Genomic DNA, 27,805 nt, shown 5'->3' on the forward strand with positions numbered 1-27,805 from the left:
TTCCCTGGGAACCCTCAGTCTCCTCTGGTCCTCACCTCGAGTCTCCACAGGACGTGGGGCCCTCCCTCTGCCCATCTGAGACTGCACCCCACAGACCAAACCTCTGGCTCCCCGAGTTCACTGAGGAAGAGTGGGCGTGGTGGAGGAGTTCTTAGACTGACAGCCCGGCCTGGGGTCCCCAGTAATGGTGGAGTTGCATTCTATGGGACCCTCTGTTCTGGGGTGTCGTCCTCACTCAAGAGGGGGCCTCCTTGTCCCTTGAGAGAAGGCTGCAGTCCCAGCACAGAAGCTGGATGGAGGGCAACTGCACCCATAGTAAACACGTGGGGTTTACTAAACTTGACTGTGTGGTGGTTATTGTCAAAGCTGGGAAATGGACTCACATTGTTCTCTGCACGTGGGGGGAGAGGTGATGCTTTGTGAGTAATAAATCGTCGAACCAGGAAAGAATTCTTAACCTGTACGGTGTTCCTACTTTTCAGTCAGGGAAAGCAAGGGAATTTGAAATTAGAAAAGTACAACAACAAGAAAGAAAAGTACGACAATATATAGATGCCAACTTTATTTTTTTTATTTTAATTGGAGGCTAATTACTTTATAATATCGTATTGGTTTTGCCATACATCAACATGAATCCAACTTTAAAAAATGGAAACAAGCAGAAAAGGATTCTGATCTGCAGAATGGTTTCCAGAGTGTCATGTGGATGCTGTACCTGAGCCAGAAGAGACAATATCACCTATGGGACATTTACAATTTCACTCACACTGAAAACTGTTTCTTCCTGAAATCTGGAAGCATCACATGGGTGAATGACACTACAATTGCAGTGAGGTTTAGTCCACTTTTCTAGAAGCCTCGCTAGCAAGGAGGGATGGAGTTCAAGCAAACATCTTGTCATGTTGATATGATACATTTATAAATGGTGAAATGATCACAGACATAGTATTAGCTGCCACCTCCATCCTGTCACATTTCTTTTTTGTGGTGAGAATGTAGAAGTTCTGCTCCCTTTGCAACAGTCAAGTATTTGACAAGGAACTGTGAGCTATAAGCTCCTGCTATACATTGGATCCCAAAATGTGTTAGTATTGAAAGTGGGGGCTAGTCCCCTGTGAACAATCTCTCCCTATTTCCCATCCCCTAATTCTTGGTAAACACTACTCTCTTCTCTGTTTCTCTGACCATTTTACTTTTTAAATTTATTTTTATTTATTTTTTAATTTTTGGCCTCACTGCTCAGCATGTGGGATCTTAACTCCCTAACCAGCGATCAAATCCACGCTCCCTGCATTGGAGGTGCAGAGTCTTAGCCACTGGACTGCCAGGGAAGTCCCAGTTTGTCCTTTTTAGACGCCGCATGTAAGTGATAACCAACCGTATTTATCTTTTTCTGTCTCCCTTATTTTACTTAGCATAACACCCTCAAGCTCCTTCCAAGTTGTTGCAAATGGCAGGATTTCCTTCTCTCACATGGCTGTATACTGACTATGTCACATCTTTATCCATTCATCCACTGATGGACGCTTAGGTTGTATCCATACTTTGTATATTGTGAACAATGCTGCAACAAATGTAGGAGTGAAGATATCTTTTCCATATCCTATTTTCATTTCCTTCTGAATATACACTCAGAAGTGGAATTCCTGGATCATATGGTAGCTTCCTTGATTGTGTTCTTTGATGCACATAGTTTTTTTTTTTTTTTTATGAGGTCCAATTTATCTGTTTTTTTTTTCTTTTTTTTTTTTTGGCTGTGTTTTTGGTGTCATATCCATGAAATCATTACCATCAAAGTATTTCTAGAGATATAAATAAACACAGGATAGGAAGTACACATATAATTCTTTGCTCTGACCACCAAGAGGTCTGAGAATCAATGACCCTTCAGTACCAATGAGCACACTTAGTGTACAGATGTAGTTTTGTCAATATCATTTGACAATAAAAGGAACAAGGGCTCCATGGAAAAATTGATGATTCTAGAATTGGGACGGGAAAGATGGAAAATGAACTGAGAGCATCTTTGTAGGGTGTGGAAAAAAAAAGTGCTCAAAAAATTTCAAAAAAGAAAGCAAGGTTTTCAGGAATATGACAAAGGTATATACAAAGGGAGCTGACAGGAAGAGCTCCCAATGGTCAGTCTGAACAATTTCAAAATAAAAAATATATAAAGTTGTATTGCATTTTAACCCAAAGTGTAATATAAATACCATGAGTCCATACTGAGAAAAATAAATGATTTCCTAATTACACAAACAAGGATGGACAAATCTCCCACCGAGAAAGATTCCAGTTTATGCAGACACTCCCACTTCTAGAAAGTGGAGCACAATTCTCCACCCCTGAAGCAAGACTTTCTTCCAAAGAGGACAGGATGGAAAGGGGGCATAAAACAATCACCTTATTGCACAGACACATGACAAGCACTCTCTCAGCCAGATGGTCAATGAGAGCATCATCAGTGATCAATTGTGCTAACAGTATATACACTTGACATGATGTGATGAGAATGGGATTTAACATCTGTAATATTCCTCCCTCAAACTCCTAATCCCAGACTAGGCACGAGTGAAGTATCAGACAAATGCTAATCAAGGGACATTGTACAAAACATCTTCTGAGTACTCCTCAAAACTGTCAAGATCATCAAAAATAAAGAAATGTTAAAGCTAAGAGGAACCCAAGGAGACATTACAACGAAATGTTAGGATGGTTTCCTCGTCAGGATCCTGTGGGTAAAACCTATAGAAATCTGAGTAAAGCATGGGCTTTAGTTGACAATAAATAATGCATCAATACTTCCTCATTAACTGTAATAAATGTATTGCATTAAGGTAAGATATTAGTAACAGGGGAAACTGGGTAAGGGCATGTGAGAATTCTGCTATTTTCACAAATATTATTCAAATCTTAAAGAGTCACAAAGGAAAAGGTCAAAATAAAGTCTATTGACAGTTTCAATAAAAAAGCCAAGGAAACTCTGGGCAAAAGATGCTGAGTACGATAAAAAAGGAAATAGGAAACCAAACACAAGCACACAGAACCTGTAAGTGTGAAACAACCCTTGCTAAATTACCTGCAGCTTTTCCTCTCCCTTAACCTCCAATCCCACAGAATATACTAACAGGGCCTCTCCCACCACAGAAACATCTCTGGATCCACTTTTTGTCAAGTCCCACAAACACTGCCCTGATCCAACCTCATAGATGTTTGCCTGTATATGGCAAAAGCCACCAACCGAGGCCAGGTGTACACCTGGAACCCTGTACTTGCTCAAAAACCACTTTAAGATGTTTGCCAGTGTTATTTGCCACAGAAGTCTGTCAAGATCCAGGCAGGGGCCAGTGTCTTGCCAAAGATACAAGGGTCCAGAGCAAACCTTTACCTTGGTGTACGTCTCAGTGTGCTCAGTCGTTCAGCCGTGTCTGACTCTTTGCGACTACATGGACTTGGGTCCCCCTCGGGGCTCCTCTGCCCATGGGATTTCCCAGGCAAGAATACTGGAACGGGCTGCCATTTGCTCCTCCAGAGTATCTTCCCACCAGGGATCGAACTTGTGTCTCCTACATTGCAGGCAGATTCTTTAATACTGAGCCTCCAGGGAAGCCCTGAGGAAACACAGGGACTTCACAAAGGAGCAGAACATTCACTGAGAATCCTGAAGCCAGGGATGGCACCTGTCCAATCTGTGATGCCCTGGGCAAGATCAGCTTGGGAACATGGTGGTGTGTTTCTACACAGAGGCTGCTGCTGAAGATGCTGGATCCTGGAAATGACCTCCGTATAAGTTGGTTGTGGGGAGCAGTTTGGGCCCCCTAGCAGCCAAAGGCCTGAGGTTCTTATGTACCCAGAGCAAGATCCCAACTACGCCTAGCAGTCATTTCCAATAAGGCGCATGAGGAGTACCTGTTATGAAGGTGTCATGTATCCATCCTGGAGTGGCCCCCGGGGCTGTGGTCCTGGAATTGGCCCCAGAGCACGGATGTCCTCATGGAGACCCGGGCAGCAGCTCACCTGCAGCGGCATCTGCTCCCCACTCCCTCTCCCAGCCAGGTCAGATGGGATCTCCAGAGGCTTGCTGTTTCCACTTCAAAGAGGGGCGGCCGACCCTCTTTGCAGCCTGCACCCCTGGGACCTGGTGACTTTCCAAATCCTCACTGGAGTCTGGGGCCTCTTGCACCTAGGAGAGCATCCTGGGTACCAACCCTGCCATCTGCTAGAGCCTGTCCTCTGCTCGAACAGCCTGACTGGCTCCTAGCTGGCTCTGTGGATGGCTGATTAGATACCCCTCTGCCTCTCACACTCAGGCTCAAAAGCTAGGACCGCACAGTCACATTCACAAGACCCCGAGTTTCCTCCAACACGTGGGATTCCACAGGGAATGGTCTAATACACCTCAGCATCATAGACATGTGCCCTGCACTTCTATGGCAATGAATACTACTGACCCACCATGAGGAGATCACCCAGATGCTGTGTCAAGTCCTGTCGGCTCCACCTGAAGCACTGTGGAAGGGGATGCTGCCCTGGGACTTCCAGATAAATATACACGCATGAGGTCATCAGGACCAGGGCCTAAGCGGCTCCTGTGGCAGGTAGGACAAATCCCAAGGCCAGGTTCTGGGGAAGAAGGGGTGCTGGGGGCAGCAGGGGTGGTTGGCCTCGGGGCTGGGCCCCACAAGGAGGATGCCCCCAACCCCAACAGGGAACTTTGGCACCTAGCTGCTGGCCTCCTGATGGAGACTGAGCACAGCCCCGAGGGGGCTGACAGTGCAGCTCAGGGAGGGCAGCAGGGGTGTGACTGTGGGTGTGGTAGGAGGAATCCCTGCAGCCAGCTCTCTGCGGGGCAGCCTCTCTCAAGGGTCAGAGGCGCAGGACTTTAGTCTCTGGGAGAGGAACCACACTCGGAGTGGTCTATGTCTGTGTGTTATCCTGACTTGAGGATCAACCCTCAGGCGCCTGTGTCCCTTCAAAACAAATGGTCCTGACAAAAATGCTTCTGCTCAAAATTCATTGGCCCCGGGTCATCACATGACCCTTCCTAAGTGAAGAGGCCTGGCAAGGTCGTGTCCCCATGTGTGCAGGGAGACAGGAAGACAAAGGTGACTGAACACCTGACATCTCTTCAATTCCACACTTCCAAGCAAATGCTCAACAAGAACAGTGGTTAGAATTTATAATGACAAAATCTCCTTTGTTTTGGAGAGGAGAGTCTGAGCAGGTCACGTGGGTCTTGAAATTCTCCACCTTTTCCAAGAGTCCACTGACTATCTGGCAGCTGCCATGTATGTGGGCAGAATCACATCTCCTGTTCCCGTTGTTCTCTGGCACTCAGCACAGAGCTGCCCCCTCAGCCCCCTGCACCCATCTGCACCCCCCACTGCAGTGACCCCCCACCACCTCCTTAGGGCCGAAGTCGCTCCTGCCCTTTGATGCCAGGCACAGCCTTAACCTGTAAGTCCTCTGCTGCCTCCACACTTCTCAACCTGCCTGAACCCAGGGATTCTGGCAGATGTTACATCTTTACTGGCGAGTACTTATTTCTAGTGTGATTCAGATCCAGACTCTGTCCCTCTCTCCTCAGGAAACTGTTTTGCTTTCAAGACACCTCAGAAAACCAGCAGCTCAATAGGAAACAGAATAGAAAACCAGGCAAAATTGCTGCTCTGAGTGTTTTCCTCTTGGAGGATATATTATTCAATTTGGGCATTGTGGGTGGGGAGCAGTGTCTTTCTCAGCTGTGAAACTTGTTCCCAGGATTCCAGACACCCAGCATGTCCTGTGCACATTTGCAGCTTCTCCTCACGCATTTCTTCCCACTGAAATCTAGACCATGCTCACGAGTGGCTGAAATATAGTCCAGATGACCAAATAAATTGTCATTTCAATATACTTGGTAATCAGCTTTCCCAGGGCAGAGAGGATGGCTAGCCAAGGGAACACAGTGAAATACTTCAAAGAGCAAGATTCGCATTTCTCCAGGATTCATAGCAGATGGGGGGGGTGGTAGAAAACACCTTTTCTGCCCCTGTGGTCAACAGCAATGCTTCAGGAGCCAGGAAGGACCCCTTCCTTCCTGCCTCAGAAAGAGATCTCTCTGGGCTTTATCCAAGATGCAAAAGGACACCTCACAGCAATGATCCATTTCAGACTTTCCCATCAACCTCATGACACACTGCCTGTAAGTCTGAGGGCTGCCACCAACCAGCCTCATCACGATCACCTCCCACAGAAGGAACCCAAGTTCTCCAAGCCCCAAACCACCCTGGCTCAGGTACCGACACTTGAGTGCTCCTCCTGGAGCCCCACCACCCCTTCCGGTGCTGCCTTGTTCCGTGGGACTAGGGGACGTCTCTCCACCTTCCTTGTGTGACTGCGGCTCTGAGACCATCACTCTAGCTGTGGGGGTGTTCTGCTTCTCCTAGTGCCCCCACTGCTAACATGGACTTTCATGGAGCAGAGGCTCCATAAAGGTCTTCGGAATAAATGAGCCAGTGAGCAGGGGGCTCAGATGAACTGTCTGCTACTTCCTTAAATAACCCAGGAAAATCCAAATAAAGAGAGATAATTTAGTCTTTGAGAATGCTACACAAGAAGGACGGAAGCATGAATTCACTACGATTACTTTTATCATCTAATTCTTCCCCCATCAATACTACTGCTCAGTAAGTTCACGTTTCCAAAACAGTCCTAATTCCACTTCCACTGTATCCTGTTCAGGACCACAACACAAAATGGAAGATTTCCCAATTGCTTTTACAAAATAGCAAAACTCTTGTTCTTGAACTGGGTAAGCACAAACACACTGTGATCATCATTCACAAAGCTGAGACACTCAAGTTTATTTAGCCTTCCATTAAAACAATCCGAGTTTGACAATTTTCTAAAGGAAAGAGAAATGAATTTGCCTGTCATCATAAAGAACAGGAACCCAAAGATGCTACACAATGGCTTCCCCAACTGGCCCAGGCCCTCAGTTCTGAGAAGGCTGACTACTCCCTCTTCAATCACAGAGGGAAAGATTAGCCTGGCTGCTGCTCTGGCTCAGGCCTCCTTGTCCTCCTCCCTCTCAGCCTCTGCAGACAGGAGTGGGAAGGTCCTCCAAGTCCTTTGTCTGACCCTGAGCACAAATGCCATGACTTGCTCTTTGCTGGTCTCCGCATAGGCCCGGGGACCCCACAGGAACTCGTAGCGAGCAGGGTCGCTGTCAGGCACCTGCCGGTACTCCAGGTACCCTCCCCCCACCCACACTTGGGTCAGCAGCTCCCTGGGCTCCCCAAAGATGGAGTTCTCCCTCCCAACATACACCCCCATCCTGCTGAGTGCTCCCCAGACCACCTCCTCAGGGGTGGGGTCTCCATTCCTCATGATCACGCTGAGGACCAGCACCAGTAGACCGGCCTTGGGCAGGCCCTGCCCATCGCTCAGCATCTCATCGCAGGTGAGACCCAGGGCAGGGATCATACCGTAGGTGTCCTTCCTGGGGTATACCCCCGTCACCTCCACACCAAAGACCAGCTGCAGGCACTCCGAGGCTTGTCTGAAAACCAGCGGGAAGTGCTCCTGGTTATCCTTGAGGACCTTCTTCAGCATTTCCGCCTGGGAAGTCAGCTCCTTGGCTCGATACTTGAGGAGCAGGAAGTTCATCAGCTTAGTTATCATCTCCTTCAGAGCTTCCTGGGGCAAGGCCTCCCGGGGGGCTGAGGAGGACACTGTGGAGGAGGAGGCCGAGGGGGATGCAGCCTCTTGCACCTCAGCCCCCAAGAGCTGCACCTCCACCAGGCCCTGGGCCTCGCCTGGGTCCTGAAGGTCTTCCTCGGGCTTGTTCAGCTTACTCATCCCCACCAGGAGCACGAGGCCTGTGATCAAACCCCAGACAGGCGTGAGACAGGGGCTTAGGGAAGGAGGGGGTGGGAATGGCCTGGGCTGAGAACCCCACTGCCCCTGTGGTCAGTGCACAGAGGCCAGGCGGGACATGAGGAGCAGCTGAGGACCAGGCATCTCCCCAGCCCAGAACCACGGGAGGCCTTGGGCGGTCTCATACAGGCCACTTACAGGTCTCCCCTTGAGGGTTTCACTCAGACCTCACAGGGGCGCTCATCCTGGGCAGCCAGTCCCTTGGCTACCTGAAGGAAGAAGTGAAGTGGCTCCCCAGGGTGTAGTCAGCACAGCCCGAGATTTCTGGCACTGACAAAGCGGGGCGATTAGGGCCTTCTGGGGTCCCCTTTGTTCTGGGATAGGGAGCCCCACTCAGGGCACCCTCCTCACCTTCACTCCTGGTACTGCCTGGGCCTCCTCTGCTCTCCGACCTCAGGACATGGGCCTCAGACGTCTGCCTTGGCCTCCTGGTTCCTGGAGCTCATGTGAGAGAAATGATGGGGACACCTTGGGGGTAGTGTGGCACAGCCCTGGGCCTTTTGTGCTGGGAGGAGTGGACTCTGTGAGGTCCCCCCAGTTGGGGCATGGGAGGTCCCCTCGGGGCTCCCTTGTAGTTCTCCCCTTTCCCCTGGCACAGCCTGGACCCTCCCCTTTGGGGGCCTGCAGGGTAACTCAGAACAAGATGCGAGTCTGTACAGAAAGCGCTGAGGGGCCCCACATTTGGCCGCCCCTGCCCAGGGCCTCCTGGGGGTTCTGGGCTGGGGAGATGCTTGGTCCTCAGCTGCTCCTCATGTCCCGCCTGGCCTCCAAGCACTGACCATGGGGCAGGCATCTGCTCAGTCCGGGGAGTCCAGCCTCTGCCAACCTGAAGCCTCCACCCTCCGCCCAAGGTCCCTGAGCCAGATGTCAAAAAACTCCTCACCCTGCTCACCCCGCTCTAAGGCCTCCAAGAGCCCCCACAAGGGCCAGGATCCCTCCCTCCGTGTTGGAGTCTAACCGCTTCAGTCCTTCCTTGCGTGGAGCCTGGACTTCAGGCAGCACCCGGGACTGTCCTGTCCGCCATTTTGAGACCCTGCTGCACTCACGAGGTCCTATCTCTCTGAGACCCGCACGTTAGGAAGTCAGACAGGCCGAGTGTGCTCTTCTCACCGCAAAGTGTCCCAGGGCCAACTACAGGGGGGAGGATCTGTGGGGTTCTGTCGGTCCTCACTCAGGGTCCCCGCAGTCCTCCTTCAGACACCTCACCTTGCCTCCGCGCAGGACCTGGATTCTCGCCTCTCTGGAACTGAAGCCCCGCCCCTTATACCGGGACCCCAGTCTCTTGAAGACCTGGATGTCAGGAAGTCAGCGCATGCGTGTAGTGCTCATCCTGCCCCCACGGTTGCCCTGGACTGACAACAGAGACGGGCTTCTTTGAGGTCGCCTCTGATTGGGTCCAGGGTCCTCTAGGGCCTCCTCAGGGTCCTCAATTTGACACCCCGCAGGACCCTTTCACTTTTCACTTTCATGCATTGGAGAAGGAAATGGCAACCCACTCCAGTGTTCTTGCCTGGAGAATCCCAGGGACGGGGGAGCCTGGTGGGCTGCCGTCTATGGGGTCGCACAGAGTCGGACACGACTGAAGTGACTTAGCAGCGGCAGCAGCAGGACCTGGGAATCGCTCCCCCCTGAGGCCCCGCCCTATATGCAAGGTCCCCAGTCTGAGACCCAGATGTCAGGAAGTGAGACCATGCATGTTGTGCTCATCCTACGCCAAGGTCACCAAGGGCCAATAGCAGCTACAGGCTTCTTTGAGGTCTCCTCTGACTGGGGTCCAGGGTCCCCTCAGTCCTCCCTGAGGGTCCTCATCTTGAAACCCTAGGGGAGCTGGGCTTCTTCCCTCTGCTCACTTGAGGACATGCCCCCTCTCCCAGGTCCCCAGTTTCCCTGAGACCCGAATGTCAGGAAATGCAGCATGTACTCATCCACCCTCTGTGCTCCTTGAGCCTTGATATGAGGGTCCCGCCTCGGGTCAACACAAAGGGCATCCCCGGATCTGCCAGGGCTCTAGATGAGGTCCTTGAGGGAGGATGTAAGGAACCCCACAGATCCCTGCCCCTGCTGTCAGGCCTGGATGATCCCGGTAGTGGGATGAGCACTTGGCAGCCTGTTCTGATTTCTGCATCTGTGTCTCAGAGACATTAGGCAACTGTTAGAAGGGGCAGGGCCTCAGATGGGCAGAGGGGAAGATCTTAGTTGTTTTGAGAGTCAAGGTGAGGATGTGGAGGGAAGACTGAGAGGACCTTGGACCCCAGAGCAGAGTGGGCTCTGGGAGGACACAGGGTGGATGAGCACATGCTGCATTTCCTGACATTCGGGTCTCAGAGAGACTGGGGTCCTGGTATAGGGAGTGGAATTCCTGACACTCCGGGTCTCAGATAGACTGGGGTCCTGGTATAAGGGCTGGGGCTTTAGTAGGCGACAGGAGAGAATCCGAAGTCTTACCTGGAGACAAGGTGAGGTTCTGAGGGAAGACTGGAGGGACCCCGAGGGAGGACTGATGGAAGCCCATAGACCCCCGCCCCTGTTGTTGGCCCTGGGAGCCCCTGGGGTGAGAAGAGCACACTAGGCCTGTCCTGACTTCCTGACATCAGGGTCTATGGGAGATTGGGACTTAGTGTGAGGAGCAGTGGTTCAGGCCAGCAGAGGACAAAGCCCAGGTGAGTTGGCTCTTCCCATCAGGTGGCCAAAGTATTGGAGCTTCAGCTTTAGCACCAGTCCTTTCAACGGATATTCGGGGTTGATTTCCTTTAGGATTGACTGGCTTGATCTCCTTGCTGTCCAAGGGGCTCTCAAGAGTCTTCTCCAGTGCTACAGTAGTACTATTTTATACATAGTAGTGTGCATCTGTTAATCCCAGACTCCTAATTTATCCCTTCCCCTGCTTTTCCCCTTTGGTAACCATAATTTTATTCTGAGTCTTTCTGATTTGTAAATAATTTCATTTGCATCGTCTTTTTAGATTGCACCTATAAGTCTTCCCATAGAATATTTCTTTCTCTTTCCGACTTACTTCACTTAATATGATAATCTCTAGGTCCATCCGCAGAGAAGGCAATGGCAACCCACTCCAGTACTCTTACCTGGAAAATCCCATGGGCACAGGAGCCTGGTAGGCTGCAGTCCATGGGGTCGTGAAGAGTCAGACATGACTGAGTGACTTCACTTTCACTTTTCACTTTCATGCATTGGAGAAAGAAATGGCAACCCACTCCAATGTTCTTGCCTGGAGAATCCTAGGGATAGGGGAGCCTGGTGGGCTGCCATCTATGTGGTCGCACAGAGTCGGACACGACTGAAGCGACTTAGCAGCAGCAGGAGCAGGTCCATCCATGTTGCCACAAATGGTATTTACTTTGTTATTTTTCATGGCTGAGTAGTATTCCAGTGTTGTGTGTGTGTGTGTGTGTGTGTGTGTGTCTGTGTGTGTGTGTGTGTGTGTCTGTGTCTGTGTCTGTGTCTGTGTCTGTGTATACCACATCTTCTTTATCCAGTCATCTGTCAATGGACACTTAAGTTGCTTCCATATCTCATCTATTGTAAATAGTGCTGCAATGAATGTTGGGGTGCATGTATCTTTTCACATTAGAGTTTCTATCTCAGTATATATTCAGGAGTGGGATCATATGGTAGTTCTGTTTGTAGTTGTTTAAGGAACCTCCATACTGTTCTTCATATTGAGTGTACCAACTTACATTTCGAGGGTGTACGAGGGTTCCCTTTTCTCTGCTCCCTCTCCAACATTTATTCTTAGGATTTTTGATGGCGACCATTCTGACCAGCAATGGCACCCCACTCCAGTACTCTTGCCTGGAAAATCCCATGGACGGAGGAGCCTGGTGGGCTGCAGTCCACGCGGTCGCCAAGAGTCGAACACGACTGAGCGACTTCACTTTCACTTTTCACTTTCATGCATTGGAGAAGGAAATGGCAACCCATTCCAGTGTTCTTGCCAGGAGAATCCCAGGGACGGGGGAGCCTGGTGGGCTGCCGTCTATGGGGCTGCACAGAGTCGGACACGGCTGAAGCGACTTAGCAGCTTAGCAGCATCCTGACCAGTGTAAGGTGATACTTCATTGGAGTTTTGATTTGCATTTGTCTAATAATTCAGAATGTTGAGCATCTTTTCATGTGCCTGTTGGCATTCTGTGTCGTCTTTGGAGAAAGGGTCTTCTTTGGAGAAAGGGTTTCATGTCAGGGTCACACAGGCTGGGTGGCTCAAGCTACAAACCGTGTTGGTTCAGGAGGCCAGCAGCCAATGTGCAGGTGTCAACTGACGTTGGCTCTTGTGAGGGTTGTGGAGAGAGTCTGTCCCATCTCTTCCCTCTCACTTATGGGGCATTGCTGGCCATGGTGGGCGTGCATGGGCTTGGGCTTCCTCTTCACCCGGAGTTGTTCTGTGTGTCTGTCTGTCTCTAAATGTGTCCTTTGTATGGGGACGCCCATTTTGTTAGAGGAGGGACCACCCTAATGAGCTCACTGGACCTCCATCAGCTCTGTGAGGACCTTTCGTTTGTCTGTAAGGTCACGCCGAGGTGCTTGGGATTGAGACTCCAGCACCTGAACTTGAGGGCACACGATGTGACTCCTCACACCCTACAAAGGCTCTGAGGTAGGAACACACTGGAATGTTCCAAGGATGGAAGGATGGCCTTTATAGCTACTGCGAGTGAATCCAGGGGCGAGGAGAGCAGGCTGCCGGGGTAAGAGGTGGGTCATATGGGGCCTCGTGGGCCTGTGAGAACTGTGGGTCTGCTGTGCCTGGGGAAGGGAAGGCCCAGGATGCCCTAGGCTGGGTGCCTGTGGGACCGTGTCCCCATCCTCATCGTCTCGTGGAAGCAGAAGCTCCCTGCTAGAGGTGCTGAGAATCTACTGAGGTTCAGGCCAGCGGCTCTGTTCCCCTGCCATCACCCCACTCCAGTAAACAGGGACGCCCTTCCAGGTACAAGGAAGGAAGTGAGGAAGGAGGTACATGTGGTCAGGTCCCCTGCCGTCATGGGCTATCTCTCTATCCCTGGCACCTCCTCAGCCGTGGAAAGATGTGAGAGTAACCTAGTGGGTTACTTGAGGTTTGAACTCTGTAATCCCCGTATGGTGCCATTCCAGGCCCTGGCAATGACGCGGAGTGCACCCGTCCCAGTAGTTCCGGCACTCTTTCATTCTTTCTCTAGGCTCTACGTGGGGGCTGGGGCATCTGCTGACAGTGGAGGCAGTGGTGTGGGAAGGGCTGCAAGGAACGTGGTTCCCAAAGGCATGGGGAAGACACTGGCAGGGCCATCCAGGGCCAAGGCTAGACTGGTTTGTACGGATCTGTGCTCAGCAGGCCTGGGCTAAGATGGGGGCTCTGCAGAGCATGGACAGGGATGGGGCCAGGGAGTTAAGAGGTGGGGTGGGGGCAGTGTTTGGGCAGGGGGAAGCCAAGCCCAGGACTGTGCCTGTCTGTGCTGGGAGAGGACAAGAGCCCGGCCACTGGGCTCTAAAGCCAAGGGGCTTGCCCTCCCTCCTCAGTGCTCCCAGGGTCTCAGGGGCCTCTGTCTTGGAACTCACCACGTGCCTCTCTCCTGCTGCCCCGCCCTCCTTCCTGACCTCCCCGCAGACTGCATGTGATGGACGGGTCCTCTGGGTCGCTAACCCCTGCCAACAGACAGTGTGGAGATGGATGGAAGGAGCCAGCTCTCTGTGACCCGCCCCCTCCCCCCCATTCTGTGTCAGCAGAGTTGGAGGATGCTCGGACACATGGGGCTGATGTCCAGCTCAGGGCTGTGAGCTTGGAGGCTGCTGTGTCAGGCTCCTGGCCTTTGTGGTTCTGTGTTTCTGCACCCACGTGAGGTTCTGGGAGCCCTGGGAGATGAAGTTCGGCTGTCTGTCCTTCCGACAGCCTTATGGTGTCAAGACCGTGGAGATGTGGTGGCGGCCTGTGCTATGTGGACCCAGCACTCTACCCTGGCTGTCCACATCAGGCACTGGGATTGGGAGGAGGTGGACTGGCAGAAGCTGCTGGAGCAGAGGCTGGGGATGAGCCCTGCCCAGATCCAGGCCTTGCTGCAGGATAGGGAAAAGTTTGGCCACGGAGTGATCGCCTGCAAGTGACACCCTGCCCTGCGCTGCCCGCATGGCCCCTGGTGCTGCCCTGGATCTCAGCTGGCTTGTGGTCATTTGTTTTCTGTCGAACCGATTGGTAGGGGGAGGAGGGATGGGGCTGAGGTTTCTTCAGAGGGGCAATGAGGGTCCCTGGGCTGGGAAATGGTGGCCTGAGGTGCCTGACCCCCATTCTGGGCCTAGGTCTCCATTTGTGCTCTGAGAGGCAGATGCATATCTGGGTCTGCATGTGGCACTTGCCTCTGTGTGTGTGTTGGGGGGGGAGGGTGTGCCCAGCAGAGACTATAAGAGGTAGCACAGCACCCAGCCTGGGTTCCCCAACCCCAATGCCTGCAGCCGGGCCTGAGCAAGTCCCCTGACTCCCCAGGGGTGAAGCCCCACAGCAACTCCTGTCTGCTGGTGAGTCGCTTGGGGACCTGATGTCTGTAGGCTCCCCACCGGGGGCCCTCCTGTTCTGTCCCTGCAGCCTGCAGTGGGCAGACTGAGAGGTGCCCGTGGCCTGGTGGGTTCATGGAGCACCAGGCCTCTCCCTTTCATTTCACTCCCTCCCTCGCTTGGCCTCACCCCGAGTTCCCTTTGTTGAGGTGAGCCCACCTGAAATGCTCAGCCAGAGGACCCAGTTCACCCTGGGTCTCCTCTGTGATGCAGTCTTAGACTCTAGCAGGCATGACTGTGAATCACCTTGTTCTCCTTCTGTGTCCCGTCTTTGCACACAGGTCCCGTGGATTGGGGTCACTTTGCTGTGCCCAGAAAACCTAGGTTGTGATGAGGTGGAGGAGCTGGAGAATCAAGCCACGCTGCCCGACCTGCAACGGAAGTACCTGACTGCACTCGACGACCCTCGCTGACTGCTACAGCCCGTCCTGGGGAGGGCCGGGAAGGACATCTTCCAGGTGGACATCCCCAAGCACCTGACCCGCTTTGGTCAGGAGGCCTGTCCAGACTGGGCTCTCGAGAGGAAGGTGACCGAGAGACCAGCTCATGGTGACACCATCCGGTCGCCACCATGCCCTGGACATGCTCGTCTGGTTCAGTCTGAATTGGCCCCACCCTGCGGTGAGCTGCCCACTTGGTGTGGGGCCGGGGGCCGGGACTCTGGACTCAGCAAGAGTCTCCAGGACTTTACCTTTACAAAAAGATGTCACCACTCGTTTTGGCCCTGCTGGGTCTGGGTGCTTGAGAGAAATGTGTTGTTAGGAAACCGGTTAGTGTTTTTCCCCTCTCTGTTCTGGTCCAAACTCCCCGATATTGGAACAGTGTCCAGGGGACTGATGGGGGAAGGCTGGGGGTGAGGCTGAGTGTCAGCAGCTGGCTAGGACTCTGGCACATGGAGAGGCCAGCAGGCCCAGAAACTGACCGTGGTCTGTCCTTGCAGTTGACCCTTGCCCTGCTGTAAAGTGTACCTTGGCTCACAAAGCATGTGTGCTGGACATGGTGCCTGGCTGCTCCGTATCCAGAGTTAGGCTCCTAAACACAGCTGTGGGGGCAGAGCAACAAGGGCTGGCGTTCAGCTTGTGGAAACTTGTACTTGTGTTTGGGTTTAAAGTCATGTTTTTGCAAGGCCCTTGGGGAGTGGGGTGACCCTGCTTTCCAGTGGGCCTCTTGGGGATGCCCCTGGATCAGGAGCTAGAGAGGCTCAGCTGCTGACCAGAAACTTGTGGCATCGTTGGCGGACCCAGGAGGAGCCCCTTCTGCTTCAGGGTGCATGACTCATGGAAGGTGACACCCCCACGGTCAGGAGCCAGACTGGGTCTCCTGCTGTGTGGCAGGCAAGGCCCAGGGACCAGCCCGTCCTGGGATGGCCTCAGCGCATGGCTCGGGAGCCACACTCTTGGCTGAATGTGTGAAATGCTGATGCTTCAGATGAAAAGGGACTGGACTGAGGCCTGCCTGGGGCGTGGGCTTCCAGTCTCATCTGGCTCACCCAGTGCCATTTGAATAGCATGGACAGACAGAAAGAACACAGACTCGCAGTTCTCATTTGATACTTTATTTACTCCCGTGGAGTTTTGCTGTACTTTATTAGAGCTAGAAATAGATTTTTTTATTACAGGAGAGTGCTTTTGAGTGACCCTAGGGACCTGGCAGCTCAGGGATTGAGATTGCCCTTGAACTGCTTACAGAGGGCACACTTGTAAACTGAGGAATCCTCCTGCTCCTCATCCACCTCAGGGGCCTCGTTTGGGGCCACAACTGAAAGGACCATCATAATGGAATAATAGGTGCTTTACATAGTCATCACCGAACCATAACCTGGGCACTCTGTGGGGCTCTAGGGCAGTTCCCCTGTGGCCTCCCTTCCCGCAGTAGCTGGGGTACAGATGGCGCACTGCTGGACATGCCCTCTCCACTGGGCCCACCCTGCTCGCTGGGGAGATGGTTTGCCCTGGCCCCCCAAGCTACACTGCCCATAGATCAAAGGCCACAGAACACAAATGAGCACAGGCCAGGGGTTCTGTGAGCTGTTGGGATTCCTTTCTGGGCCTTCTTGTCAGCCTCTTGGGTGGACTCATTGTGATGGAATTTAGGAGAGCGTGTGGTCAGCACAGCTTGCTTCTTTCTCTTTGGGGCCGCTGTTGCACTGGTGGCGGGCTGAGCAGTTACTCTGGGGTCACCTTTCCTCCAGATGTCCTGCAGGAGGAGAGGCTTGTCTCTCTGAAACTTGGAGTTGCGATAGATCTGAAAGGAAATAAATCACTTTAGCCATCGTGGGGGAGAATAGCAGCTCCTCGCCGCCCTCCTCCCCACCACGTCCGGACCTTGCCTAAATATGGAGATAAGGTCTCTTCATTCCTAGCAGCTTATGAGGCCCTAGTAAGTGTGCTCCCAGAGCTCCCTCGGGGCCAGCCTCGCTTGAGGTGTTCCTGGCCCCCCCGACTTCAGGTGGCCCCTCAGGGTCTGGAGTCCCCCGCGTGGATCCTTTGTAAGGGGGTTGGTGGAGCATGACAGGTCCTGCTTTCTCCTCTTTCCTTAACCACCCTCTCATGAGAAAAAATGTTCTCCTGGGAAATGAAACCAGTCCAGCACTTGGCTTGTCTAGTCTAGTCTCCCCAGAAGGGCTTTCTACGTTACCATCATCCTCTTCTTCCCCACAGAGTGACCCGAAGGGCAGATTTTCCTGAACCCATTCAGGTTCAGTTTGCAGATGAAAGTCGATGCTGTCTGTCTCGAAGATCCTGTCTGCGCCTCCGCACTGCAGGACCTCCAGTCTGGAAGAGATCTGCTTCAGTGACCACCGTGTCTCCCTCGTCGTTCCAGTGCAGAGGTGATGGCTGCATCCTCCACTCTCACCCAGAGCTTCTAGGGAAGGACAGCCTGAGGACGGCATTGTTCTCATCCTCGTTGGCCGTTTCTGGGTTTGGGCCCTGTGGGGGCAGGTTGTCTTGGGAGCCCGCATCTGGGCTCTCGGGTTGGTCACCCTGCTTCTCCAAAGCCACCCCTGAGAATCCACATTTGGATCCAGGAAGGAATCACGGCAGTCCCCTGCTGCGGGCTCCCCATCAGCTGATGGGGCCAGCGGAGCCGCAAGCGCCTCGTGGGAAGCCAGTCTACCTCGGGAGCATTCTCTGCCCAAGCAGTGAACGCTCAGGGCAGAAGGGCCTCAGACCAGGGTCTCAGTGACCAGTACTGTCCGGAGATTCTAGAATCTGGGTCATGGGCCAGGCAGCCAATTAAGTGGTCCGCTTCCTTCCTTGTTTCATGATGTCACAGAGGTGATGTGGAGAGGCAGCCCTGGCCCAGTATGGGGGAGGGGCAAAGGGGATGGAGATGGGATCCACAGTTTGTCTCTTATGTGGAAGTACAGAAAAGTATGTTTAAGGTTGCTTGTAAAAGCTCCCATCTGCTGCCAGGTGCCTTGTTTCAGGGGGCCAGGCCTTGGAAGGGTTGACAAACATGCCCCTGGTTCCACTCCCCTCCCTACCAACTGGCAGGCCCGTGGATGGCTTCTGCTGAAAGGCCAGGCCCTGGTGAGTCCTGGCTCGGCTACCACCGAGAGAGACCCCAGGGTTCAGATGGGCCCCTAATGACTGTCCCTTCCAGAAGATGGAGTCCATAGCAGGCTGATTGGCTTACCCTGAGTTGGTGGTTCCACCCCCTCACCCCCTGTACCCAGCTTTGCCCTTCTTCTGGCTTTGGTCTCTTCCAGCTTGTGCTGCCAATGGTAGGTCCTACACAGATGACCCCAAACTCAAGTCCTGATGGGACTAGCCACTCCAGATCTGAGGGGACCTCACAGAGTCAACCCCTCCTAAGAGCACAGAAGGCCTAGGTCTGTGCCACAGTCTACCTCCAAGGTGCCCCCTCCATTTGTCCCAGGGGCTCCAGGACCAGGAGGCAAAGGCAGAGGTCTGAGGTCTGTGTATTGAGGTCATAGGAGTGCCAAGGTGAGGTGGGTGTCCTGAGTTACACAGGGTTTCCCCATCCCAGAACAGAGGGGACCTCAAAAGGCCCTAATTCCCCCACCTTGTCGGCCCCAGAACCTCAGGCTGTACTGGCTGCACCCTGAGCCAGAATTTCTCTTCCTCACTTGACAGGGGACTGACCAGCAAGGAAGAGCACCCCTGTAACACCCAAGAGCAGCCCTCAAGGAAGACCAGTAAGCGGCCTCAGTCAGAGCCTCCCGTGGCGCATTTCAGAACTGAGACCATTTGCACTCTCTCTCTTTCCCAGGTCAGCGGTCTCCATTTTCCCCCTGCCACACCCCCACTGGGCACAAGACCCCAGTCATCATGCCTGTGGTCCCGACGAATGAGCTCTGCACTTCTGAGGAAGACCTTCAGGGCCAAATCCAGGCCCAGGGCCCAGTGGAGGCGCAGCTCCTGGGGGCTGAGGCAGAGGATGCCTCAACCCCTGTGGCCTCCTTCCCTCCAGACTCATCGTCCTCTGCCGCCGTGGATGCGGAGATCTTGTTCAAGCAGGCTGTGAATGTGATGACGGCTGAACTACTGGAGTTCCTGCTCCACAAGTATGGCACCAAGGAGCCGATTTTCCAGGCTGAAATGCTGAATAGGGTCCTCAGGGATAACCAGGCCCACTTCCCAGTGGTCTTCCGTAAAGCCACACAGTGCCTGCAGCTGGCCTTTGGCGTGGATATAAAAGAGGTGGACCACAGAGAGCACATCTATGTCATGGTCCCCACCCTGGGCCTCACCCTCAATGAGATGCAGAGGGGTGGGCAGAGCATACCAAAGGCTGGCCTCCTGGTGACGGTCCTGAGCCTGATTCTCGTAGCAGGGGACCGGGTCTGTGAGGAGAAGGTCTGGGGAGCACTCAGCAAGATGGGGGTATTTGCTGGGATAGAGCACTGCATCTATGGGGAGCCCAAGGAGCTGCTGACCCAAGTGTGGGTGCAGGCAGGGTACCTGGAGTACCGTCAGGTGCCTTACAGCCACCCTGCTCGTTACGAGTTCCTGTGGGGTCCCCGGGCCTATGCAGAGACCAGCAAGCAGCAAGTCAAGGACTATATGCACAGGGTCAATGGAAGGCGTCCCAGGTTCTTCCCACCCCGGTGTGCATAGGTGTGAGGGAGGGGGAAGAGGGGCCCTGAGCCAGAGCAGCAGCCAGGCTCCTTTCAGGCCCGCATCCAGCAGCTTGTCTTGGGGTTAGGAAGGGAGGCTGATCCTTCCCTCTGTGTTGGAAGAGGGAGCATTCAGCCTTCTCAGTTGTGACAGCCTGGGCCAGGTGTGCAGCATCTTTGGCTTCCTCTTCTCTACAATGACATGGAGATTCATTTCTGTTTCCTTTAGAATAGTTTCAAATGTTATTCCTTTTAATAGGAGGCTTAATAAGCCTCAGTGTCTAACTATGTCAATAACGCTGATCACAGTATGTTTGTGCTGACCCAGTTCAAGAACAAGAGTTTTGCTCTTTTGTAAAAGTGATTGCGAACACTTTCATTTTATTTTGTCACCCTGAACAAGATTACATGGGCTTGGAATATGACTATTTTGGAAATATAATATTACTTAGTAAGAATTAAGAGATAAAATATATTTGAGGTGAGTTCCTCTGTACTTCTTGTCTGTCATTTTATGCAGCTAAACTATCTCTGTTCAATTGGAGTTTTTCAAGTTATTATTTCAGAAAGTACAAAAAGCTTGATTTGACATAATGTGTCCCGCTCTGGCTCATTTATTCCACAGACCTTCATGGAGCCTGTGCTCTGTGGAAGGCCCTGTGTTAACAGTGGGGACACTAGGAGAAGCAGGACACCCCAACACCTAGAGTGATGATCTGAGAGCTGCAGTCCCATGAGGAAGGTGGACAGACATCCCCTAGTTCCACGGAACAAGGCAACCAGGGGCAGGGTCCACGGGGAGCACTGGAGTGTCGGTGCCTGGTCCAGGGTGGTTTGGGGCTTTGGGAAGCTGGGTTCATTCTGTGGGAGGTGATGGTGATGAGGGTGAGTGGTGGCAGCAGCCAGGTATACACAGTGTCTTATGGGTGAGAAGAAAATCTGAAATGGGACAACACATTAGAAGATCCACTTCTGTCCTAGATAAATTTCCTGGGGCAGGAAGGGAAGTTACGCTGCGGTCAGGGAGAGTTAGACACCTGTTTATACTGCTTGATCTAGCTACACCAAAAATTTGCCAAATGGGGAGGGGTGAGTGGACTTTGGTTTGCTGCACAATCTACCCAGTCTTGGAGAATATAGTTGAAGACGTCTTGCTAAGCATCCCCAAATTTTGGTAGGATTTTAATGGAGTGTCTTCTTTAAAACTGGTGGCTGTGCACTTAACCTAATGGATCAGCTTATCCAGGTGGTCAGGCCCTAAAGCCATAGATGAGGAGGGATTACGGAAACCACAGTGGCAAAATCTGCACTGAACTTGAATTCACACACCTCCGAATTCTCCTTGGAGGTGAAAAGTGCGGCATTGTGCATATCCTAGCTAGAGTTTATGAATAAAACACCCACTGCCCTTGTCCTCTCACTGTCGCTTGTCTGATGCCTGCCCTCATGAAGCTCATGGCTGTCAGGAGCCTAAGGGCACCTGTGGAGGTGCGCAGGCAAGTCCCAGCGTGTGGAGGCAGCCGGGACTCTCGGGGGAGACTGTGCCTGGCATCAGGAGGCAGGGGCACATCCTCAGCTCGCTGGGACTGTGGGCAGCATCACTGCAGAGGGAAGGGCAGAAGGAGCACTGGAGGGAGCCGGGGGACCCCTCCCTGACATTCCCAGGAGCCTTGAAGCTAAATCAGATCTTGCATTTGAAAGTGCCAGCACAGAGGGGTGACTAGAAACAGTTGGGGATTCAAGGCACTTTGGCTTTCTCAAAAACTCCTCAAACACGAAGGGAATCATCTTCATCACAAGCTACACCTACAGGCTGCTGACTGTTGAGCTCTGAGCACACTGTAGGGCCGGGGAGAGACTCCAGGTCCTTGTTCACGTCTCTTCTCCTCTGCTTCCTGGAAGCTGCCTGCAGGGAACATGGGATCCTAGGTAAACCTCCAACAGTTTGGGAATAAATACATGATCAACTCACCAGTTTAAATACAAAGACAGAAACAAAAACACTTTTCATATAAATAACAATAGCACGTTGTTTGGGAAAAAGCATCCCATTTGTGCTGATATCTGAGGTGGGGTGGAAAGATATTCTGGATGAAGGTGGTGCCACATCCATGGGGCTGAGGTCCCAAAAAAGCAGGAAAGGATCCTTTCTGCCTGACTGATGGAAGCTCTAGCCAGGCGCCGTCCATTCAGGGCCAAGGTGAGGACCTGGGCTCCTCCCAGTGGCACTGATCTCCTGAGGCAGCAGGGAGCGGTTGAGTGAAGCGACATCTTAATTCCCTGCCCAGGAATTGAACCTGGGTACCCTGGATGAGAGTCTGGAATCCCAGCCAGGAGACTAGCGAGGGCTAGAGGCTGAACGCTATCGTTTCATGGATCATTGCCTCCAGTGAAAAGTGCATTTATCACAGAGGCAGAAACTGTAAATGCAGGTACAGACTTTATTATTAGAAACATAGCACAAGTGGGAGAGCACAGAAAGAAATGGTTTAGTTGAGACAGAAGCAAGGCAGAGATGCAATCCTGGAGAGAAAGAGTGTGGATGTCCCCCCCGGTGAGCAGGAGCACAGTCAAGAGCCGGTCAAGTCATTCATATGAGGCAGTCCTTCTGGATTTTGCCTTCCTTCAGGTCTATCATCTGGTTTCTTTTTCCACACCTGACCTCCCTGGGACACTCCCCTGCATTCATACACACATCCCTCAGCCAAGATGGATCTCGAAGTGAAGGCTTCCATGAGGAGCAAGACTCATTATGGTCTGGCATTCTCCTTGACTTTTGACCCACAAGGAGCCTTGCTTCGCATGTCCGGTGTCTCCCTTGTCCCAAAAGATGTGGGAGTGGAGATCCCTTTATCCTCTACTCAAACGAGGTTTTGCCCCTCTTTGTCCTTGCCATGACTGTTACATTTAGGTGTCTATAAGAGACAAACACTGGCTATTTATGCTGTCTCTATTGTTTTATTCATTTCAGAGAGTAAACAGGAGGCTGATTGTAAGTGCCTCAACTGCAGCTGACCTTTCCCTTGTCACAGGGGATACTAACATTTGTAGGTACCCAGCCTGAAGCCCCTTCCTTGTGCCCCATGAAATGCACACAGGAGGCCAGGTGAAAATGTCTAACTTGGAGTCCATCCATCCATACTCCTCTGCCTTATTGTGTGATGCATAAATACTTTAATCATAATAGTAGTGGTTGCTGCTGCTGCTGCTGCTGCTAAGTCGCTTCAGTCGTGTCCAACTCTGTGCGACCCCATAGACGGCAGCCCACGAGGCTCCCCCATCCCTGGGATTCTCCAGGCAAGAACACTGGAGTGGGGTGCCACTGCCTTCTCCAATAGTAGTGGTAAATGCTTACTCATTCTGTGCCATTTATTCGCTGGCACAAGAAGATGATCTGACTTGCCAAAATAACCATCAGGGCACAGAAGCCTTGAGATATAGCTTTGTGATTGAGTCCAACACAAATACTTGGGATTCATACTCCTGGAATTTCTGACAGGGCACAGAGATCGCCCCTGCCCATGACTTCAACCTCCAAAGGCTAAGTCTCTGTGTCTAACTTGCCTTTCATTCTGTTGTTCACTTCTGGTGCCATTTCAGACCACCGTGGTCATAGTAATTTTCAGAAAGCAGACATGAAAAGGGAAGACTCTGCAGAGATCAGCTTAATCCAAGTGAGGGGGTCAGGCCGCTGTATCCTCCCCACACTGATCCTGTGAGTAGTCTCTCACAACAAGCTGCCCCCAGGGAGGCAGTCCCCTTCAGTGGAGGGTGAATTTGGACAAGACTTTTGCTCTGAGTCCTCATCCATCACACTGGTGGGCCTGCACAAAAGAGTGGGCTAGCCACAAAGAGGAGATCTGGGTGGTACCACAGCATCCACTCTAATCCACCCCTCCCAACACTGACATACACTGCTTTCACCTGGTGAGTGCACCTCATCGGAGGACAGCTCCTTGAGGATTCTGGTTGGTCTCCTCTCCTAAAGAAGCTCTGAGAGAAAGACTGGACAAATGCTGGGCCCTCACAGTTGCAGCAGGTGCTGCATCACAACTGATGGTCACTCTCTCTTGCCTGAGATCCGTTCTAAATCCCCTGTACTCTCAGCCAGGACCTCGGCCATTTCCAGTGGCTTCCCTCTTGATGTAATACAGTTTGTCGCTCAGGGTTCTGAAGCCCTGGACCCGATGCCCTTCTCAGACCCTTGCTCTTGGACCTGTCAGTTCACCACTGAAACACAAGAGAAGACTCTTGTCTTCACCGCAGGAACACAAGACACATCACCTGGCTGTTAGAGATGTTTCCTGGCTGTCCCCCCTGTGCCAGAGTAACCCGCACACTCCTTAGGATCAAGGTCAGCACTGCCTGCCGGGATGGGGACAATTCTCTGTGTGTGTTGGTCTCCTATCAGGAGGAGCCCAAAGTGCCCAGGTGGCAACCGTGGCTCATAGGTCAGTAGGACTACTATCGTATCTCCTGGGGGAAACTTCTTGCTTTGGGAACAGCCTGTCTTGTGTCACCACCAGCAATAAGGTAACCAGTAGCCACATGAGGCTGGGTATTGTGAACTCAAATGTGCTTAGTGTGTCCCAGGGCCTTTAACATAATGTGAAGTCAAAAGTAAATAGCTAGATGTGGCTAATGTGGATAGTCCTGCTCTGGAACTATAGAACCTATTCTTGGGAGACCGGAAGTAGAAGTTCCCTGTGGGTCACTGGGAGTGATGGATGGTAGGCGAGGTCATGGGTCAGTGGGAGTGGTGATCTGTGGGGTTACTCTACCTCTGATTCAAGGATCATGTATCTTACCTCGTGGGGAAACTAAGGATGACAGATGTGGAGCATGTCCGGTCCCTGGAGGGTGACAACCCAGCACCATGGGCTCTCATATCCCAGTGTGCACATCACATGTGCTTTGTAGAGGTCATTCCATTGCTCCAGAAGACCAGCAGCTTCTGGAAAGTAGGGGCTGAGATAGCGACTTTGAATCTCATGGCCACTTGCCCTCTCAGCCCCTGGTGTGCTACTAGGGGATTTCCTGGTCCTGGATGGTTTTGTGAAATATTCTGTGTCACTCAGTCCTGCATTCTGTGAGCCCTCAAATAGTGGCACCAGACAATGCGCTGCAAGCAAGAAAGCGAAACCCACATCAAGAATGTGTTCCTATCAATTTCAGCAAAGATAGTCCTCTCCTCCTTCAAGGATGGAAGTGAGATATTGTGATCAACTCACCATTGATATCTCAATGGTCTTCTTGAAGAACAGTATGATACTGAGGATTGAGCAATAGTTTGTGATGAAAATAATATAATTTTATATATAAAATATATATATAGAATTTAATATGTCTAGAATTATATATTTATATACATGCACACACACACACACACACACACACACACAGACACATATATGTACTATAGAAAGGCAACCACATCAGGATGGGTAAGCTGGGCAGACTCATGGTATAGTCAAGAGCCGTACCCTGAGTGGGCAATGCACACACGGTAGGATAGTCACCAGTGCTGATGTTCTTCCCAGGAAGTGAGGGATCCGAGCCCCACGCTGGGCACCTAGCCTGTAGGTCATGCACGGGACAACATGCCCAAAAAACATTTGGCTTGAAGGGAAGCGGGTCTTACGCTAAGGAGAGCCAGGCAGCTTTAGCAGCTAGAGACTCCACTCTTCAAGTACATACAGAAAACCTCACCCACTCCAAGACTCTGTGTGGATGCAGAAATTTGAGAAAGCCTGCGTGAGACCCACCTGCTCCTCTCTGAGAGCTCCTGGAGAGGCAGTAGGTAAATGGAGCTCACCCTGGGGCAGAGCTGCTGGTGGCAGCCACTTGAGGGCCCATGTTCTACAAAAGGACATGGGTGCTGGTAAGTGCCATTTTGAAATCCTCCATCTCACTTATTAGCAAGATGTCTCAGCCCCACCAGGCAGCTTGTTGGCATCACTACTGGGCAGACTCAGACCAAGCAGATAGGTGAGAATGGCCACAGCCTCACCCACCAGCAGGGCATTTGCATTAGGACCCTCAGAGTCCCCCACCTACACAGGACCTGGTCCTGCCACCAGGGTGCCCAGGATGGTGCTTCCGCCACCAGTGTGCCCACACAAGCCTGGGGAACTCTCAGCTCAGCAGCCAGAGGTCCAAGCCCTGTCCCATCCTCCAGTGGGCTGGCACCAACTTCAGCAAACCCAAGGCTGGCAGTCAGAAACCCTGGGACCAGCTCCGCCTACCAGATGGCTGGCACCCATTCCAGGAACACATGCTCTGTAGCCAGGGTCGCCAGGATTGGGCTGCACCCAACAGTGAAAAGGAAGCAGCCCCAGGTCCGCTGTAGCCCTACAGCCTGCCATATCAGGTCCAAGCCCACCCACTAGCAGGCCAGCAGAAGACCTGTGACTCCATAGGAGCTGGATTTCCAAACGAGAAGGAGAAGACTTGAATCAGGACACCCTGGACCCTGAAACCAGCTGTGTCAGGAATGAGCCCCACACAACAGCAGGTTAGCAGTAGATCTGTTAACACTGGGCAGTGTAACCATCCACCCCAGAACAATGCTCCACCCACCAGTGGGCTGGCACTACCTGGGACCACCCAGGTCTCAGCAGCCAGACACCTCATGACCCAACTGCACCTACTGGTGATCATCAGCCTCTGCACAAGGCAAGGCCTGGGAACCAAGCAGACCAGGGGTCAGCCATGCCTACCAGGCTGCCCAACCAGTCAGCCTGCGACAAGAGGGGACCATGCAGTCCCCACCGGGGCAACACTAGAGCATATATATCTGGTGACAAGAGGTCAGGGGACTGCTGGGATACATAGGCTGTCTCCTTCTGAAGACCACTACTCCAAGATGAAGAAATAAAACCAACCTGCCAAAGACATAGAAATAAAAATAGCTAATGAAGAAAAATGAGGGAACAGAAGAATATGTTCCAATTGAGGGAATGAGATAAAACCCCAGGAGAAAAACTAAGTGAGAAGGAGAAAAGACTTTAACAAATAAAGAGTTCACGGTAATGATCATAAAGTGGCTGAAGAATTTGAGAGAAGAACAGATGTACATAGTGAGAAGTTACATAGTGAAAGTAGGGAAAACCACCAGACCATTCAGGTGTGACCTAAATCAAACCCCTTACAATTATACAGTGGAAGTGACAAATAGATTCAAGGGATTAGATCTGATAGACAGAGTGCCTGAAGAACTATGGAGGGAGGTTTGTGACATTGTAAAGGAGGCAGTGATCAAGACCATCCCCAAGAAAAAAGAAATGCTAAAAGACAAAATGGTTGTCTTAGGAGGCATTACAAATAGCTGAGAAAAGAAGTGAAAGGCAAAGGAGAAAAGAAAAGATATACCAGAAAAGATATACCCATTTTAATGCAGAGTTCCAAAGAATGCAAGGAGAGATAAGAAAGCCTTCCTCAGCAATCAATGCCAAAAAATAGAGGAAAACAATAGAATGGGAAAGACTAGAGATATCTTTAAGAAAATTAAAGATACCAAGGGAACATTTCATGCAAAGATGAGCACAATAAAGGACAGCAACAGAATGGACCTAACAGAAGCAGAAGAGATTAAGAAGATGTGGCAAGACTACACAGAAGAACTATACAAAAAAAATCTCATGACCCAGATAAGCACGATGGTGTAATCACTCATCTAGAGCCAGACATCCTGGAATGTGAAGTCAAGTGGGCCTTAGGAAGCACCACTATGAACAAAGCTAGTGAAGGTGTTGGAATTCCAGTTGAGGTATTTCAAATCCTAAAAGATGATGCTGTGAAAGTGCTGCACTCAATATGCAGCAAATTGGGAAAACTCAGGAGTGGCCACAGGACTGGAAAAGGTCACTTTTCATTCCCATCCCAAGGAACGGCAATGAAAAAGAATGTTCAAACTACTGCACAATTGCACTCATCTCACACGCTAGCAAAGTAATGGTAAAAATTTTCAAGCCAGGCTCCAACATTTCATGAACCATGAAATTCCAGATGTTCAAGCTGGATTTAGAAAAGGCAGAGAACCAGAGATCAAATTGCCAACATCTGTTGGATCATCAAAAACACAGGAGAATTCCAGAAAAACATCTACTTCTGCTTTGTTGACTACACTAAAGCCTTTGACTGTGTGGATCACAACAAACTGTGGAAAATTCTTCAAGAGATGGGAATGCCAGACCATCTGACCTGCCCCCTGAGAAATCTGTATGCAGGTCAAGAAGCAACAGTTAGAACTGGACATGGAACAACAGA

The 27,805-nt window shown here is 51.7% G+C and overlaps 2 protein-coding genes and 2 pseudogenes across 2 annotated transcripts; 2 read left to right on the plus strand and 2 right to left on the minus strand.

The window, feature by feature from the left end:
• Nucleotides 1-7,047: 7,047 nt before the first annotated feature.
• Nucleotides 7,048-7,842, minus strand: LOC102178610 (melanoma-associated antigen 10-like). Its single transcript, XM_005700505.1, has one exon. The coding sequence runs from the start codon at nt 7,840-7,842 to the stop codon at nt 7,048-7,050; it is 795 nt and encodes a 264-aa protein (XP_005700562.1).
• A 5,926-nt stretch (nt 7,843-13,768) lies between these two features.
• LOC102178339 lies at nt 13,769-15,415 on the plus strand (annotated as a pseudogene).
• A 676-nt stretch (nt 15,416-16,091) lies between these two features.
• LOC102178053 lies at nt 16,092-18,748 on the minus strand (annotated as a pseudogene).
• Nucleotide 18,749: 1 nt separating this feature from the next.
• Nucleotides 18,750-19,538, plus strand: LOC108634536 (melanoma-associated antigen 10-like). Its single transcript, XM_018044479.1, has one exon. It carries the CDS (start codon nt 18,750-18,752, stop codon nt 19,536-19,538), a length of 789 nt encoding a protein of 262 aa, XP_017899968.1.
• Nucleotides 19,539-27,805: the final 8,267 nt, after the last annotated feature.

The sequence above is a fragment of the Capra hircus genome, unplaced genomic scaffold (assembly GCF_001704415.2).
Source record: "Capra hircus breed San Clemente unplaced genomic scaffold, ASM170441v1, whole genome shotgun sequence".
In the NCBI taxonomy this organism is placed as follows: Eukaryota; Metazoa; Chordata; class Mammalia; order Artiodactyla; family Bovidae; genus Capra; species Capra hircus.